A 13,876-nucleotide genomic window follows, 5' to 3' on the forward strand; every position below is an offset into this window, starting at 1 on the left:
GTTAAGTGCTTTCCCCCACCCACCCAGGACCCCTGAGCCACAGCAAGTCATTCTGAGGCCGACTCTGACCGGAACTTGGGTTCCTTGAGCAATGGATTACTGTGGACACCAGTTCCTGGTCCCGTCCTTGGTCTTCAGAGGGAGTCTGGCCGTTGCTGGTGTTCTGGCTCCCGCAGATCAGCACCTTCATTTCTCTGTGATGTCTTCAGGCTGCAACCACGAGGCTTGCTTATAGGCCACGATGCTGTAAGAATTTACAACAGAGAATTATAGGGGAACAGCTGGAATGGGGAGGGAGGGTCTCTAGCCATCTCTCGGAGACTCTGTCCATCATGGCAGCAGAACCGCTGTACTCTCTGGAGGAAAGTGGCCCCAGAGAATTTCCCTCACTCCAGCCTCCTTCCTGTCCCATAATATGGAGAGCCATTTGCATCTACATTTTCCCTTTCTTGGAGCCTCTTTCCATCTTACTTCTGTCTGATGATTCATTCCCATGTGGACCTCAAGCTCAAGCTTCACTCATCCCAAGCGGAATTCGCTGCATCCCCTTCTGCCTTTGCATTGCCCTTTTCTCTCTTCCATAAATCATCACATTGTTTAAAAATACTGGGAGATGAAATGGACGCCTAGGAATGAAGAGCTGTTTTGAAGTCTGGAATCTGTGACGTTTGGCATGTCCTTTAACCTCTGGTGTTCTCTTTCTCAACTGTTTGAGCTCTAGGTACCCCAGGTTCTAAGCTGGAACACAGTTCTTCCTAATGGATGGACCACATCTGGAGCTAGTGGGTGGGGTGTGGGCAGAAATCCAAATCCTTCTAAGGAAAAGCTTTGTAGAAACTTCCAAACACAGATTCCCTACCCTCTGTGAGCCCCAGGGCTCTCCAGGGAGGAGCACTCACTATTCTTAAAGCTCACTGTATGTCAGAGCTGGCAAGAGGCGAGTAGAGGCAGGCAGCCCAGGACCACATGAACTGTTCCAGGCCCGACTCCACAGCTCACCCCAGCTGTGGGACCATGACAGCAGAGCCCCGCGGTTGGTGGATTATTTTAAAGCAGGACAAGAAAACTTTTCAACATTAAGATTCTCTGCCCATTTGAGTAACTATCTCCTCCGCTTTAGAGTGTATTGTGCACCTGCATTGTGTTAACTTGATCCCCTTAGAAGATGCAGGAATTCCTACTCGCTGGGGGAAAAAAAAAAAGAATTTCTTCCTGGTGGCAGTACCCCCTGGGAAATAACATTCCTGTCTCAATCTTGTAATAGGTCTCGACCCACCGCTCACCTTGTTGGACTATGTAAACTGTCAGTATGTTACTTGGGTTTGTCCTGCCCCGGTCCCTCTTGGGAAATGTTTAAAAATTGAAGTATGTTCATTTATAATGTGTTTTTTTCAAGAGTACAGCAAAGTGATATATATATTCTTTTTTGGATTCTCTTCCATTATAGGTTAGTAGATATTGAGTTCCCTGTGCTATACAGTAGGCCCCTGTTTACCAATTTTATACATGCTGCTGCTGCTGCTGCTGCTGCTAAGTCGCTTCAGTCGTGTCCGACTCTGTGCGACCCCATGCACGGCAGCCTACCAGGCTCCCCCCTCCCTGGGATTCTCCAGACAAGAACACTGGAGTGGGTTGCCATTTCCTTCTCCAATGCATGAAACTGAAAAGTGAAAGTGAGGTCGCTCAGTCATTTCTGACTCTTAGTGACCCCATGGACTGCAGCCTACCAGGCTCCTCCATCCATGGGATTTTCCAGGCAAGAGTACTGGAGTGGGGTGCCATTGCCTTCTCCAATTTTATATATAGTAGTGTGTATATAGGAGGAGGAGATGGCACCCCACTCCAGTATTCTTGCCTGGAGAATCCCATGGACGGAGGAGCCTGGTAGGCTGCAGTCCATGGGGTCGCTAAGAGTTGGACACGACTGAGCGACCTCACTTTCACTTTTCACTTTCATGCATTGGAGAAGGAAATGGCAACCCATTCCAATGTTCTTGCCTGGAGGATCCCAGGGGTGGGGGAGCCTAGTGGGCTGCCGTCTATGGGGTCACACAGAGTTGGACACAACTGAAGTGACTTAGCAGCAGCAGCAGCAGTGTGTATATAGGAGAAGGAGATGGCAACCCACTCCAGTACTCTTGCCCAGAGAATCCCGTGGACAGAGGAGCCTGGTTGGGCTGCTGTCCATAGGGTCACACAGAGTCGGGCACAACTGAAGCGACTTAGCATGCATGCATGCATGGGAGAAGGAAATGGCAACCCACTCCAGTGTTCTTGCCTGGAGAATCCCAGGGACAGAGGAGCCTGGTGAGCTGCCGTCTATGGGGTCGCACAGAGTCGGACACGACTGAAGCAACTTAGCAGCATCAGCAGCAGTGTGTATATATTAATCCCAAACTCTTTTAATTTATCCCCCACCCCCTCCACAATACGTTGTCTCACAAACATAGAACTGTAACTGTGCCTTGGCATCTTATAGGTAGAACACTCGGCTTTTCCTGAAATAGTCTCCCTCTGGGTTATAATCCTTGGATTAGCAGGACTAAAATTTTCTATTTCTTCCTTAGATTGACTGTTGATCAACTTTTGTTGATCATGGTGGTGGCCAACCCCTGACATGGCAGCTCAACAGGCAGCTCCTGGGTGGTCAGTAGTGCTGGTGTCATACCCTCTGTCAGATTGTTCTTTCATTAAAGACTCTGAGTACTGCTTATGCACTAAGCTCTCTGCTGGACACAGGGTACAAGGTCAAACAGGCATGGTTCCTGCCCTCAGGGAGCCTGTGGAAAATTAAATCACTAAGTAATCATCAACTGCCATGCTCTGAAGGAAAAGTATAGGAAGCTGTGCTGCTGCTAAGTCGCTTCAGTCGTGTCCGACTCTGTGCGACCCCATAGACGGCAGCCCACCAGGCTCCCCGGTCCCTGGATTCTCCAGGCAAGAACATTGGAGTGGGTTGCCATTTCCTTCTCCAATGCATGAAAGTGAAAAGTGAAAGTGAAGTCGCTCAGTCGTGTCTGACTTTTCGCAACCCCATGGACTGCAGCCTTCCAGGCTCCTCCACCCATAGGATTTTCCAGGCAAGAGTACTGGAGTGGGGTGCCATTTGCCTTCTCCATAGGAAGCTAGGGGAGCATATCATAGAAGGATCTAACTTAGATTGGGAAGGGAATTTTCTCAAATCCTCTTTGAGAAAATGGTGTTCAAGTTAAGACCACATCTAGCTATATTAAGACAGACGTGTGAGGTGTCCAGCTTCTCAGTGGTAAAGAATCCACCTGCCAGTGCAGGAGACACAGGTTTGATCCCTGGTCTGGGAAGATCCCACATGCCAAGGAGCAACTAAGCCCATGAGCCACAACTACTGAAGCCCGCGTGACCTAGAACCTGCACTCGGACGAGAGAAGCCACCGCAGTGAAAAGGCCCTGCAGGAACAAAGACCCAGCCCAGCCAAAGAAAAAGGGACATGTGGGTAAGGAACGGGGAAGGGCGTGAGGGGGAGGCTCCTGGGGCTGAAGCGGAGAGGGGAGGGTGGTGAGTGGCAGGAATAGCAGGCTGGAGAAGAGGGTGAGGCTGGACTACGCAGGACCTGTGGTCCTCCGTGAGACAGTGGTGCTCCTCCTAAGAACCGTGAAAGCCAAGTACAGAGCTCTGAGCAGGAGATGATGCGAACTGGTGTCCACTCTAAGGAAGTTTCTCAGGCCACCTGGTAAAAAGAGGGTGGATGGATGCGGGGAGATTGGCTCAGGGGCGAAGTTGATTCCCCAAGTGATTTGGACTAGGGGTAGCCACAGTAGTTTGAGGCATATACTGGAGGTAGGATCAATGAGGCTTGATGGATGGGAGGTACGGGAAGATGAAGAAACAGGAGGACTTTGGTGACTCTTAGATTTCTTTCCTGGCTGAGTGTGATGCCATTTAATGGGGTGGGCAAGACTGGAGGGGAGCAGATGTTAGGAGGGCGTCAAGGATGCAATTTTGGAAACTGAGATGGTAATTTGAAATTTTGAAAATAATTTAGATTACTTCAAGACGATGAAGTGAAAAGACAACCCAGATCTGAGCCCCAAAGAATTCTTCCATGTGGAGGTTTGTAGAGAAGTCAGAGAGGTAGGAGAAACCCAGGAGAGGAGGTGTTAAGAAAGCCAAGTGACAAGTGCCTTCCAAGGAAGGAGTGACCCACAGTGTTGCGGGCCACTGAGAACCAATGGGGAGAGGATGGCAGGGAGTCCAGTGTACTCGGCTGTGAGGAAGTCGGATCTCAGCGCAGCCCTGGAGGCATTGAACAGGGAAGTCAGTCTGGAGTGGGTTCAAAGTGAACGAGAAGTAAGCAAATGCAGACCAGCACTGGAGAACATGGCTGGGGGGAGGAGGAGGCGAGAGGGTAGCAGACCACGTGTCAGTTCTGATAGGAAGAACTCAGGAGATGGAGTTGCTAAGTAGTACAAGTGAACTCTAAGGGGAGAAAAGAGGTGGCATCCAGATACCCAGGGACTTTTCTGAGACACACTGTCAAATAGTGACTAAGAACCAACTTCCCGGGTTCAAATCCTGCCACTGTCCCTTATTAACTGTGTAACCTTTGGCAAGTTACATGACACCTTAGATTTTGTTTCTTCATCTGCAGAATGGGCATAAAATAGTAATTGCTTCAGAGGATTGTTTGAGAAGGTTAAAACATATGAAACATTCAAAGTAGTGCCTGGCACATAATCAAGGCTGTTTACATGTCTGCTATTACTATCTTTGAGAGATTGAGGGAGGGGATCAGGATGGGTGCAGAAGAACTCAGGCTTAGAGGTCTACTTTGAAGAAGATGAGCCCATTCGCTTCTGATGGCATCTACGAACCACAGGCAGCAGCTGAGTGCATGTGTGACAAGGGGTTGGGGGCTTGCGGATGGGCAGAACCAGACAGACATTCCCTCAGCATCTCCCTGCTGCACATAAAGAAGAGTGAGGACGAGAGGGCAGGTTCTCACAGTGCCGTGAAGTTGGCTCACTTCGGTACCAGGAAGGGCTGGGGCCACAGTCACTTATTGTAATTGAGCTGTTGGCAGCTGGGCTCAGCAACCTCTCCTCTCCACCTTCTGCCCTCCTCCACTCCCTGCTGTGACATGTCTTCCTGGGCTTTTCTGTCTTTGGAATGTAGCTCTTCTTTCTGCAGTTTGAGAGTTCTACTGGTCTTTCCTGTTGATCATGCTTAATGATTGGTGGTGCAGCCGTGGCCTCTTGAAAGAATTTTTCAAGATTTTGTTCATTTAGTGACTTTGTGGAGGGAAAAGTACTAGAAACACTCCCTTTCTACCAAAGGTTCTCAACCTTGGTTATACATCCGAATAAACTGGAGAGCTTTAAAAAATTCCCATGCCCAGGCTATATCCCAGATCAACTGAGTTAGAATCTCCGCAGGTAGGATCCAGACAGTCGTCGTTTTTTAAATCTCTCCAAGTGATTCCAATGTACAGCAGGCAAAGGAGGCTTTGTGAGCACGTGAGTCCCTCTACTGCTAAATGTCTCCAACAGAGGCATCTACTTGAGTGCCTCAATTCATGTAATCATTACTCCTTACGACTGGTTCAAGATACTGACCCAGCTTCTGTGGTATAAGATGATGAAGATCCTGTATATCTTAAAATTCCATGCACACATTGTAGGACGGGGCCCAGGTCCACTGGGGTGAGGTGTCCCCAGCTGGGGTGAGAGCAGCCCACCTGCTTCACATACCCCAAAGGCGCTTTAAAAAGGGAAAGCAATGGAACTGTAGAAAGGAACCATTTATTGCACATTCTCATTGCTTTCATTTGTCTGTTTATCTCTCTAGCTATGAGATGTTAACTAGTCTAGTCAGACTTGTTTTCTTTTGTTGTTTTTGTTGATCTGTTTAGGTCAAAGAGCCTATTTCAAGCAACTGCCAATCAAACAGAACTGGGTAACTTCCAAGTGGCACAGTTATTAATCCACTACTCACTTGGACAAAGAGCTGGCACTCCAGAGAAGTTTGCATTGTGGGTCAGGTCTAGCTAAGCCCAACCCATTCAGCCAAGACTCTCATGAAAACAGGGGCACATGAAAAGGCCTAAGGCCTGGACAGTTTGAAAATGAAAACTGGCCAGCGATGGCACTGGTAATCAAGTCTGGTGTTTTGCACAAATTCTCTCATCTGTTTGATCTTATTCTCTCAACTGTGAAATCAAAGAACCCTCATGATTGATGGCTTCTGTCTTAGGAAGCTCAACTTTCTATGCAAGCACATCAAGCTATACAATGTGATGCGAGAATCCAAAGGCAGCCCTTTTCACCATCCGCTTCCCACTTTTTCCAGCCTACCTTTAGCTTTTCCCAACCTGCCTTCAGCCCTTCTACTCTGCAGCCTACAACACCACCGTTAATGATATGGAGGGCTCCAGTGTGCTACCAAGCAGGTCCCTTTAAAAAGCAAATCTGTATCATGTCCTTTGTATCTTATTGTCAATATCATTACTGTGTTCCTTTCTCCTCTGTGGGATTGATACAAGCGTGAGAAAAGGGCCTAAACAGACCAAAGCTCGGCTGTCTAATATGTAGCCACTAGTTACATTGGCTTCTGAACTCTCGCCTTCAAATGGAGTCCAAGTTGGGATGTGCTGTCAGTATAAATACATACGGGATTTCAAAGACTTAATTCAAAAGAACTCATTGATTTTGTAGGTTGATTACAAAGACATTTTGGAGCTATTGGGCCAAATCAAATATATTATTAAAATTATTTCACCTGTTACTCGTGTTGTATTTAAACGTGGCTACTAGAAAATGTAAAATCATATAATATGGCTTGTGCTTGTGGTTTTGTATTTCTTTTGAATGGGGCTGGTTGAAGACCAGACTATTTCCTGTGGTCTATATTGGTGATAACCTCAGCTGGCAACTCTCCCCGCAGGCCTTTGTATCTCCAGCCTTCCTCCTGCCTGTTATCTCCCAGGAGGTAAGCACTCTTGATTTACAAATGAGACGATTTCCCCAGAGAGCTCAGAGGAATTACCATGTCCTGCAGGGGTGCTCAAAGCCCTCCCAAGATACAGAGAAGAAAGAATACTTGAAAGTGAGGCCGGATGACTGTCACCTAAAGGAGACTCAACGAGGTCTGGGTGATTCGAGAGGGTTTTTTATCCCAGCCTCTGATTACAAGAAAGTGTATGAGGCTCCTATTACAAAACTGCCAGGAAGTGAGCCAGCATGTTGAGGCCCTCTGTTTATTACTTATGACTTTAGGGAATTCCCAAATTACCAGATTACTAGTTTGGGGGCACAGGAGAAGTTTTTCTTAGTGGGAGAGCCTACTCAGAACCCATTGTGTAAATGTGAAAAGTAAATACTTTATGATAATAGGCTGGAAAGGCTCCAACAGTCCTTGACCTCAGCCCCAGCCCAAAAAGCAGGAACTGCTCCTGTCTTACCCAATCGGCAGGATGGCCAGGAAGGAGAGAAAAGAGGAGAGCGCAAAGCAGGTGCCGATGAACTTCTCCATGGTGAGCTGATAGATCTTGTTGTACAGCGTGGATGTCACCACCCCAGTGAGCGTCAGGGACAGCTGCAGGATGACGAACACCTTTCCTGTGGAAGGGACCGAGGTTACCGAGGTTACTGTGCTGTCGCTCCGTGTTCCCTGATAGCTGAGTCTCTGGGAGGCTCTCCGGAGCCCCCTCCCCTTCCCTGATTCCCTCTGTGTTCACGGCTCATGTTACCAGGATTCTGGCCTCCATCCAGTTGGCTCTTCCCATGGCCCGTGGGTGGCAGTATTTTCCTTTGTGGCTTTTCAATGGCAGACTTTCCCAGTCTTTCCCTGCTCCTGCTCTCACTCCTTCCGCCCTGGATGGACACTAATGTGTGCCCAGTGTCTTAAAGGCTGCTGCTGGAGCTCTCTCCTGTGCCTTCTGTCAGTCCAAACCCTGTGCCTCAAACGAAGTGGCTCTGAAACCTCTCAGATTCCTTTCACTCACCATAAGAGGAACCCTTGATGAGTTTGGACATTGCTGATCGGATGGTTGTGACAGGGATGAGAGCGAACAGCATGATGGCCCGAGCTGGAAAAGAAGCACATGAGAACACTCCTCACTGGAGCCCAGCCTTGGCCAAAGAGTAAATCAGAATAACAGGAAAACCTCCCTTAGAAGCCGCCTCCCACAGTCCTTTCGTGGCCCCACCCTGCCCCAGGGCAGGCTGACTCCCTGAGTTCCCAGATGGAGCTATAGATGCTGCAGACCGATCTTGAAGGTGGCAAGGCACCTGGGACATGGTGACAGGCGGTGAAGGGCGTCTTTATTGGCAGAGTTAAGTGGTTTCTAAGGAAATGGAGCTGATGTCACTCAAGTGACTTTCAGCTCCTTGCCTCCCAGGAGGGAGGTGTCTGCCCTCACCCTACATCATCTCTGAGACGCAGTCCCAGTAGCTTTGGCAAGCTGCATCCAGAAACGTGTGCCACTACCACAGCTACTACACCCCGCTCTTCCCTGTAGCCCTGTTCATCATTCTGATGTGTGTGTGTGTGTGTGTGTGTGTGTGTGTGTGTGTGGCGAAGGGGTGGGGTGGGGTGGGCGTGGCTATAAGTGATGGGGAGGGAAGAGGAGAGGTTACTCAGGCTTGCACTTGGCCTGTTTAACTGGGAGCTGGCTAAAAGTAATCTAGCCATTTTGTGAGATGTTTTTCTGAGCTGTGTGACCTCAGTCAAAGGGTGGTCTCTGGGAACTGTCTAGAGTTGTTCCGTTAGCCACTGGCAAGTCATATGACTACCTAAATGAAATAAAATGAAAAATTCTGTTCAAGTTGCACTAGCCACATTTTAAGGGCTTCATAGCCACACACAGCTAATGGCTATTGTTTTAGGTGGAAATGTTACAGAACATTTCTATCACTCTAGAAAGTTCTATTAGAGCCCTGTTCCAGAGTGCTCTGCTTGTGGTTGTCTGTGTCCTCAGAAACTTCATTCTGCTTCCTTGAGGGAATGTATTATATTGGTTGTGGAAGGCATTTATGGAGGATTTTTCTCTTTTTGAAAAGCCTGTGCTTGACCTGAAATGATTTTAATTAAAGGACCTTTTCAGCTGGATTACTTGAAAATGTTTTATCCCTTTTAAATCGGGGAGATAAACTCAACCCCATCTCTTCCACTCAGGGCCATCCTAAAGCCTCTCCTGACTCCCAGCACCACTGACCATCTCTTCCTTGACTTCCTAGATTACACTCTGATTACATTTCAGTGGGCAACACAGATAGCACAATACAGCCAAACTCAGGTGCACATAATCCTCTGTCCCTTGTGCCTCCTAGGTACAGACGTAATCTCTGGTGCTGAGCTGTGACAGACCACAGCACCTCGGGTGTACGCCCCGTTACTTAGGGGATCAGCAGTGTCCTCGTCCTGCCTCCCCAAGAATGCCGGACTCACCAATGTAGAACATGTATGTCTCTTTCACAAAAGCCAAGAGGAGGGCTCCTGACGCAAAGGAGACCATTCCGATCATGATCATGGTGGTGTCCTGGAGGTAGCGGGAGAAGACCAGCACGCCCAGGAAGCTGGTGATGAAGATGGTGTACCCTGAAGCCATACCATAGCCCACCTGCACTTGGTTCCAACTCAGAGGCTCCCTCAGCACAAAAAGCGGCATCACGTCCACGGTGCCCACCACTGCCAGGTCATAGATGATGGCGCCCACAAAGAGCAGGCCAATGATGATTTGTTTGGGCTTAGCCGTTGCAGGAGGTGCAGGGGGCCTCACCACACTCTGCTTGTCTGTCTGATCAGGATCCAGGGTGTCATACCTGCCGACAGTGCCAGGCACTATATCCACGGCCTTGCGGGGTTTGGCCTTGGACTCGGGGACCTTCAGCACGAACAGGCTGTACAAAAGGGCACAGGTGGCACAGCTTACACTGCAGGCGGTCAGCACCAGGCCCTGCTTGGAGTGCCCGACCATCTGCTTGAAGAGATGTCCCGAGACCATGCTCCCGCAGAACCCCGCCAAGCCCAGGATCAGGTCAATCACAATGAGGCGCAGGGAGCGGCGGCCCTCGGAGGAGCTGAGGGATCCCAGGGCCATGACCCCCGACCAGAACGCAGAGAAGCCGCCGCACAGTCCGGTCAGCGCAGCCCCTGCGTACAGGATCTCCACGGGCCAGTCCAGCAGCACTTTGAGCAGCAGCACGAGGCGGGAGAGCAGGAAGCCCAGCAGGGGCACGCAGATGGAGACCTTGCGGTGGTAGCGGTCGCTGAGCCAGCCCAGCCCGTAAGCCGACAGCAGGGGCGTCAGGCCCATCACCAGGTGGTAGACGATGTAGAAATTGGAGATGGCCCTCTGCTGTTCGTCCTCAAGAGCCCCCCGAGGCGACGGGCTGGAACTGTGATTAGAGGAGGTCCCGACTCCGAAGGACGCTTTCACCACGAGGAGCAACCCCGCGTCGTAGAGGGAGGTGGCCACCTGCGTGGAGGCCACCACAGGCTCGATCCAGGTCCACACCTGGAGGCGAGGCAGGGGGTCCCGCCACGGGCAGATGCTCCCCTGGCACATGATAGGGCCTCTGATAGGGGGATGGAGGCACTGGCGGGCTGGCGCTGCGGCTGCTATTCCCGAGGGCTGGGGCTCCGGGTTCTCATGGGAACCGGGTGAGCCGAGCTGAACCCGAGCACAGGGCGCAAATGACAGCAGCCCGCCCTGCGGTTCGGTGACCTCCCGGACCGCAGCCACTCCTCCCCGGACCAAAAAAGGCCACGCTCCGCCCCTGCCGGGGGAGCGGGACTGGCAGCGGCCCAGGGAAGCCACGCGTCTGGGGAGCGCACAGCGAGTCTCGGCTCGCGTCACGCTGCTCTGATCCGCGCGCATGTCGCTGGGCGCTCTCCCCTGGGACTTGCCCAGGCCTGGCTGGAGTCCCCCGGGCAGGAAGCAAAATTTTGGCCCTGGAAGGCAGTTTGGAATAAGCAGTGGGGTGCCTAGGAATCTGCCTGGGATCAGTGGAGGGGAAGGGCAGTGAAGTTTTATTTAAGGGATTTAAAAGCAACGGGGACCTACATGCTGTAGGGAGCCCGGGTAGCGCCAGACTTCGAGAGAAACAAACCAATCAACCCTCAGGAGCGCTAATTTCTCTGATTTCAATCTTGTGGATAAATACCTAGCCGCCGGATTGCTGGGTCATAGGATAGTTCTGCTTTCATTTTTTTGAGGAAACATCGTTTTCCATTGAAGCTGCCCCACTTTGCTTTCACAGCAACAGTGCACAAGGGCTCTAGTGTCTCACAGGCTCACCATCACCTCTATATCTATTCTGGTATAGCCATCTTGAGAGGAATTAGGTGATACCTCATTGTGGTTTTGATTTGCATTACCCCAACGATTAGCGTATCTTTTCATATGAATGTTGGCCATTTGTCTGTCTTTGGAGAAATCTCTGTCCAAAGAACTTTTTTTTATTTTGTCTAAGCCGACACATTTTTGTTTTATGACTGAATTGTAGAAATCCTGACACATTTTGGAGATTAACTTCCTATATGATGTGCATTATTTTCTCCCATTCTGTAAATTGCCTTTTGACTCTGTTGATTTTTTCTTTTGCTGTGCAGAAGCTTTTTAGTTTGATGTAGTCCCACTTGTTTATTTTTAGGTTCTTGAAGAGAGATTAGCACTCCTGTGCTCATTGTAGCACTATTCACAATAGCTAAGATACAGAAGCAACCTAAATGTGTATTAATGGATGAGTGGAAAAAGAACATGTGGTATATAAATATAGCTGAATGTTATTTGGCCTTTAAGAAGAAGGTGGTCCAGTGGTTAAAAATCTGCCTTGCAATGCAGGGGATGAGGGTTCAGTCCCTGGTCAGATAACTAAGATCCTGCCTACTGAGGAGCAACTGAGCCTGCATGTGCCACAAATAGAGAGTCTGGGCGCCGCAACAAGATCTTGCATGACCCAGTGAAGAACCTGCATGCCGCAACTAAAATCCGATGCAGCCAATAAATAAATAAAATTTAAAAAAAAAGAAATCCTGAGATTTGTGTCAACATGGATCAAACCTGAGGACATTATGCTAAGTGAAATAAGCCAGTTGTAGAAAGACAAATACTGCATGATTTCCCATATGAGGTATCTAAAATCGTCAGAGTGGAGCAGTGGTTGCCAGGAATGGGGGTAGAGGGAAGAAGAAATGGGGAATTACTAATCAACAAGCATAAAGTTTCAGTTAAGCTACATACAGCTCCTGCTGTACAACGTTGTATTTATAGTCAATAACATTATACATGTAAAGGTTTGTTAAGAGAGGAGCTCTCATGTTAAGTATTCTTACCATAATTAAAAAACAAACAAAAACCTCAGGAGAAGCTATGCTTAGCCCTTCTTCCATACCAAAGACCTCTCAGAGAAGAGTCCTGCTTGAGCACCTGAATTAATGTGCCTGGAGCCAGGACAGGACCCAGGCCAGCATAGGTCCCAGCCTGGAGGCTTTGGCCTCAAACCGCAGGACCGAGAAAGAGACGGGGAGGTCCTGTCAGCCCGGCATGTCCCTACAGATGCTAAACTGGACTCCGGCAGGGGCAGATTCCACAAAAAGAGTCACCAGGATTATTTGCTTCTGAGTAAAGTCCCCAGGACCCTTTCTCTTTTCTTTGCAGTTCTTCCATTTCATGGGCTCGCTGCCTTGGATAGGTGGAGACGGGTTTCCCTGGCTGCTTGCTTCCTGTACACACTCCTGCAAAGAGGACCAGGGCGATGGGTGGTACTGGGGCAAAGGAGCAGCACAGAGAGCAACGTTTCTTCTTCAGGATCATCCCCAGGGGTGGAAAGTCAGAACACTCCAGCTCTCTCCCTGTCTGCTTAACCCCGACGCAGCTCAGGCAAGCAGGAACCTGAAGTCATACAAGGGAGGATCAGATCTGCATGGAGAGTTTATAAAGTCAAAAGGATAATGTACCTGTGGGAGTAGGGACTAAACTCTAAACGATTTCGTGTAGATGTGCACCCTTTAGACAGTTTTTAGATGAGCTATAATCTTCTCTACCCCTCCCTGTGCTCAGGGCCCTGTGTCCAGGTCCAGTCAGCTCTGCCTTCTGCAAAGAGAACGTCCCACCTTGTCTCCCTTACAAGCCGGGCAGTCCCTCAAAACTCCCACACTGCCCTCTTGCACTCCGTCACAGAGGCCCACCTTGGGAGGTGCTGGTTTCACCCAACCCATGCCTGGCTCTCCCACTCCATTCTTAACCCTGTTCTTCCAGAGGCCACAACAACAAAGCAGTCCGACCAGCCTGTACCTGTAACGGGCAGAGGCTCCACGGGATGGATAGCTTGTGGAGGAAGATGGTATTCACCCATCAGATATGGCCACCAGAACAACAGCCTGGACCAGATGGATCACTTTAGCGATTTAATCAAGAGGTCTGTCTTTTCTTGGGGCCACAGAGCCTAGAAGACAGCCCTAGAGGTCTGGGAGCGTCCCTGGGCTCTCACTTCTTCCCATACTTTGTGAAACCAGGGAAATTAGAGGGGCCTCTGAGAGATTCATGCCCAGTCCAGGACACATTTAGTGAGAGCTGTGTCATCATGGTGTTAGCCAGCCCTGGGACCTGAATTCTCTGGCCCAGAGATGAACTATTATCAGGGCAATTGGCGCCTCTCCCAGTTTAGGCTACTGAGGTTAGCACTGTATCTTTCATCATGTCCCACTCCTCTCTCCATCTCTGAAGCAGGATATAGCTAAGTGAATGCCTGGCCATCCTGTGTAGTCTAGGCTACCAGCAGGTATAGCCCTTAAGCCAAGTTGAGGCCTGACCCTGACACTTTAGTCTCTAGCACAAGGCTGGCTTTATTCAACTGCAAAGGTTAAATTCTCATTTTTTTACATTGATAAAGTCAT

The 13,876-nt window shown here is 49.5% G+C and overlaps 1 protein-coding gene across 1 annotated transcript; it reads right to left on the reverse strand.

The window, feature by feature from the left end:
* Positions 1 to 24: 24 nt before the first annotated feature.
* SLC46A2 (solute carrier family 46, member 2) lies at positions 25 to 11,566 on the reverse strand. Its single transcript, XM_010843595.1, has 4 exons — positions 9,425 to 11,566; positions 7,980 to 8,063; positions 7,437 to 7,593; positions 25 to 244 (listed from the first exon to the last, which is right to left on the reverse strand). The coding sequence occupies exons 1-4, from the start codon at positions 10,854 to 10,856 to the stop codon at positions 187 to 189; spliced, it is 1,731 nt and encodes a 576-aa protein (XP_010841897.1). The 5' UTR covers positions 10,857 to 11,566; the 3' UTR covers positions 25 to 186.
* Between the last annotated feature and the right edge of the window lie 2,310 nt (positions 11,567 to 13,876).

The sequence above is a fragment of the Bison bison genome, unplaced genomic scaffold, assembly GCF_000754665.1.
Source record: "Bison bison bison isolate TAMUID 2011002044 unplaced genomic scaffold, Bison_UMD1.0 scf7180017864183, whole genome shotgun sequence".
Taxonomy (NCBI): Eukaryota; Metazoa; Chordata; class Mammalia; order Artiodactyla; family Bovidae; genus Bison; species Bison bison.

Coding starts and splice junctions, on each gene's coding strand:
- SLC46A2 (XM_010843595.1), bottom strand. CDS start 10,856: ATGCGCGCGGATCAGAGCAGCGTGACGCGAGCCGAGACTCGCTGTGCG. Junction 8,064..9,424: donor GACATACATGTTCTACATTG/GTGAGTCCGGCA, acceptor CTTCTTTTCCAG/CTCGGGCCATCATGCTGTTC. Junction 245..7,436: donor CTGGCCATCCTGCCGATTGG/GTAAGACAGGAG, acceptor AAATTCTTACAG/CATCGTGGCCTATAAGCAAG.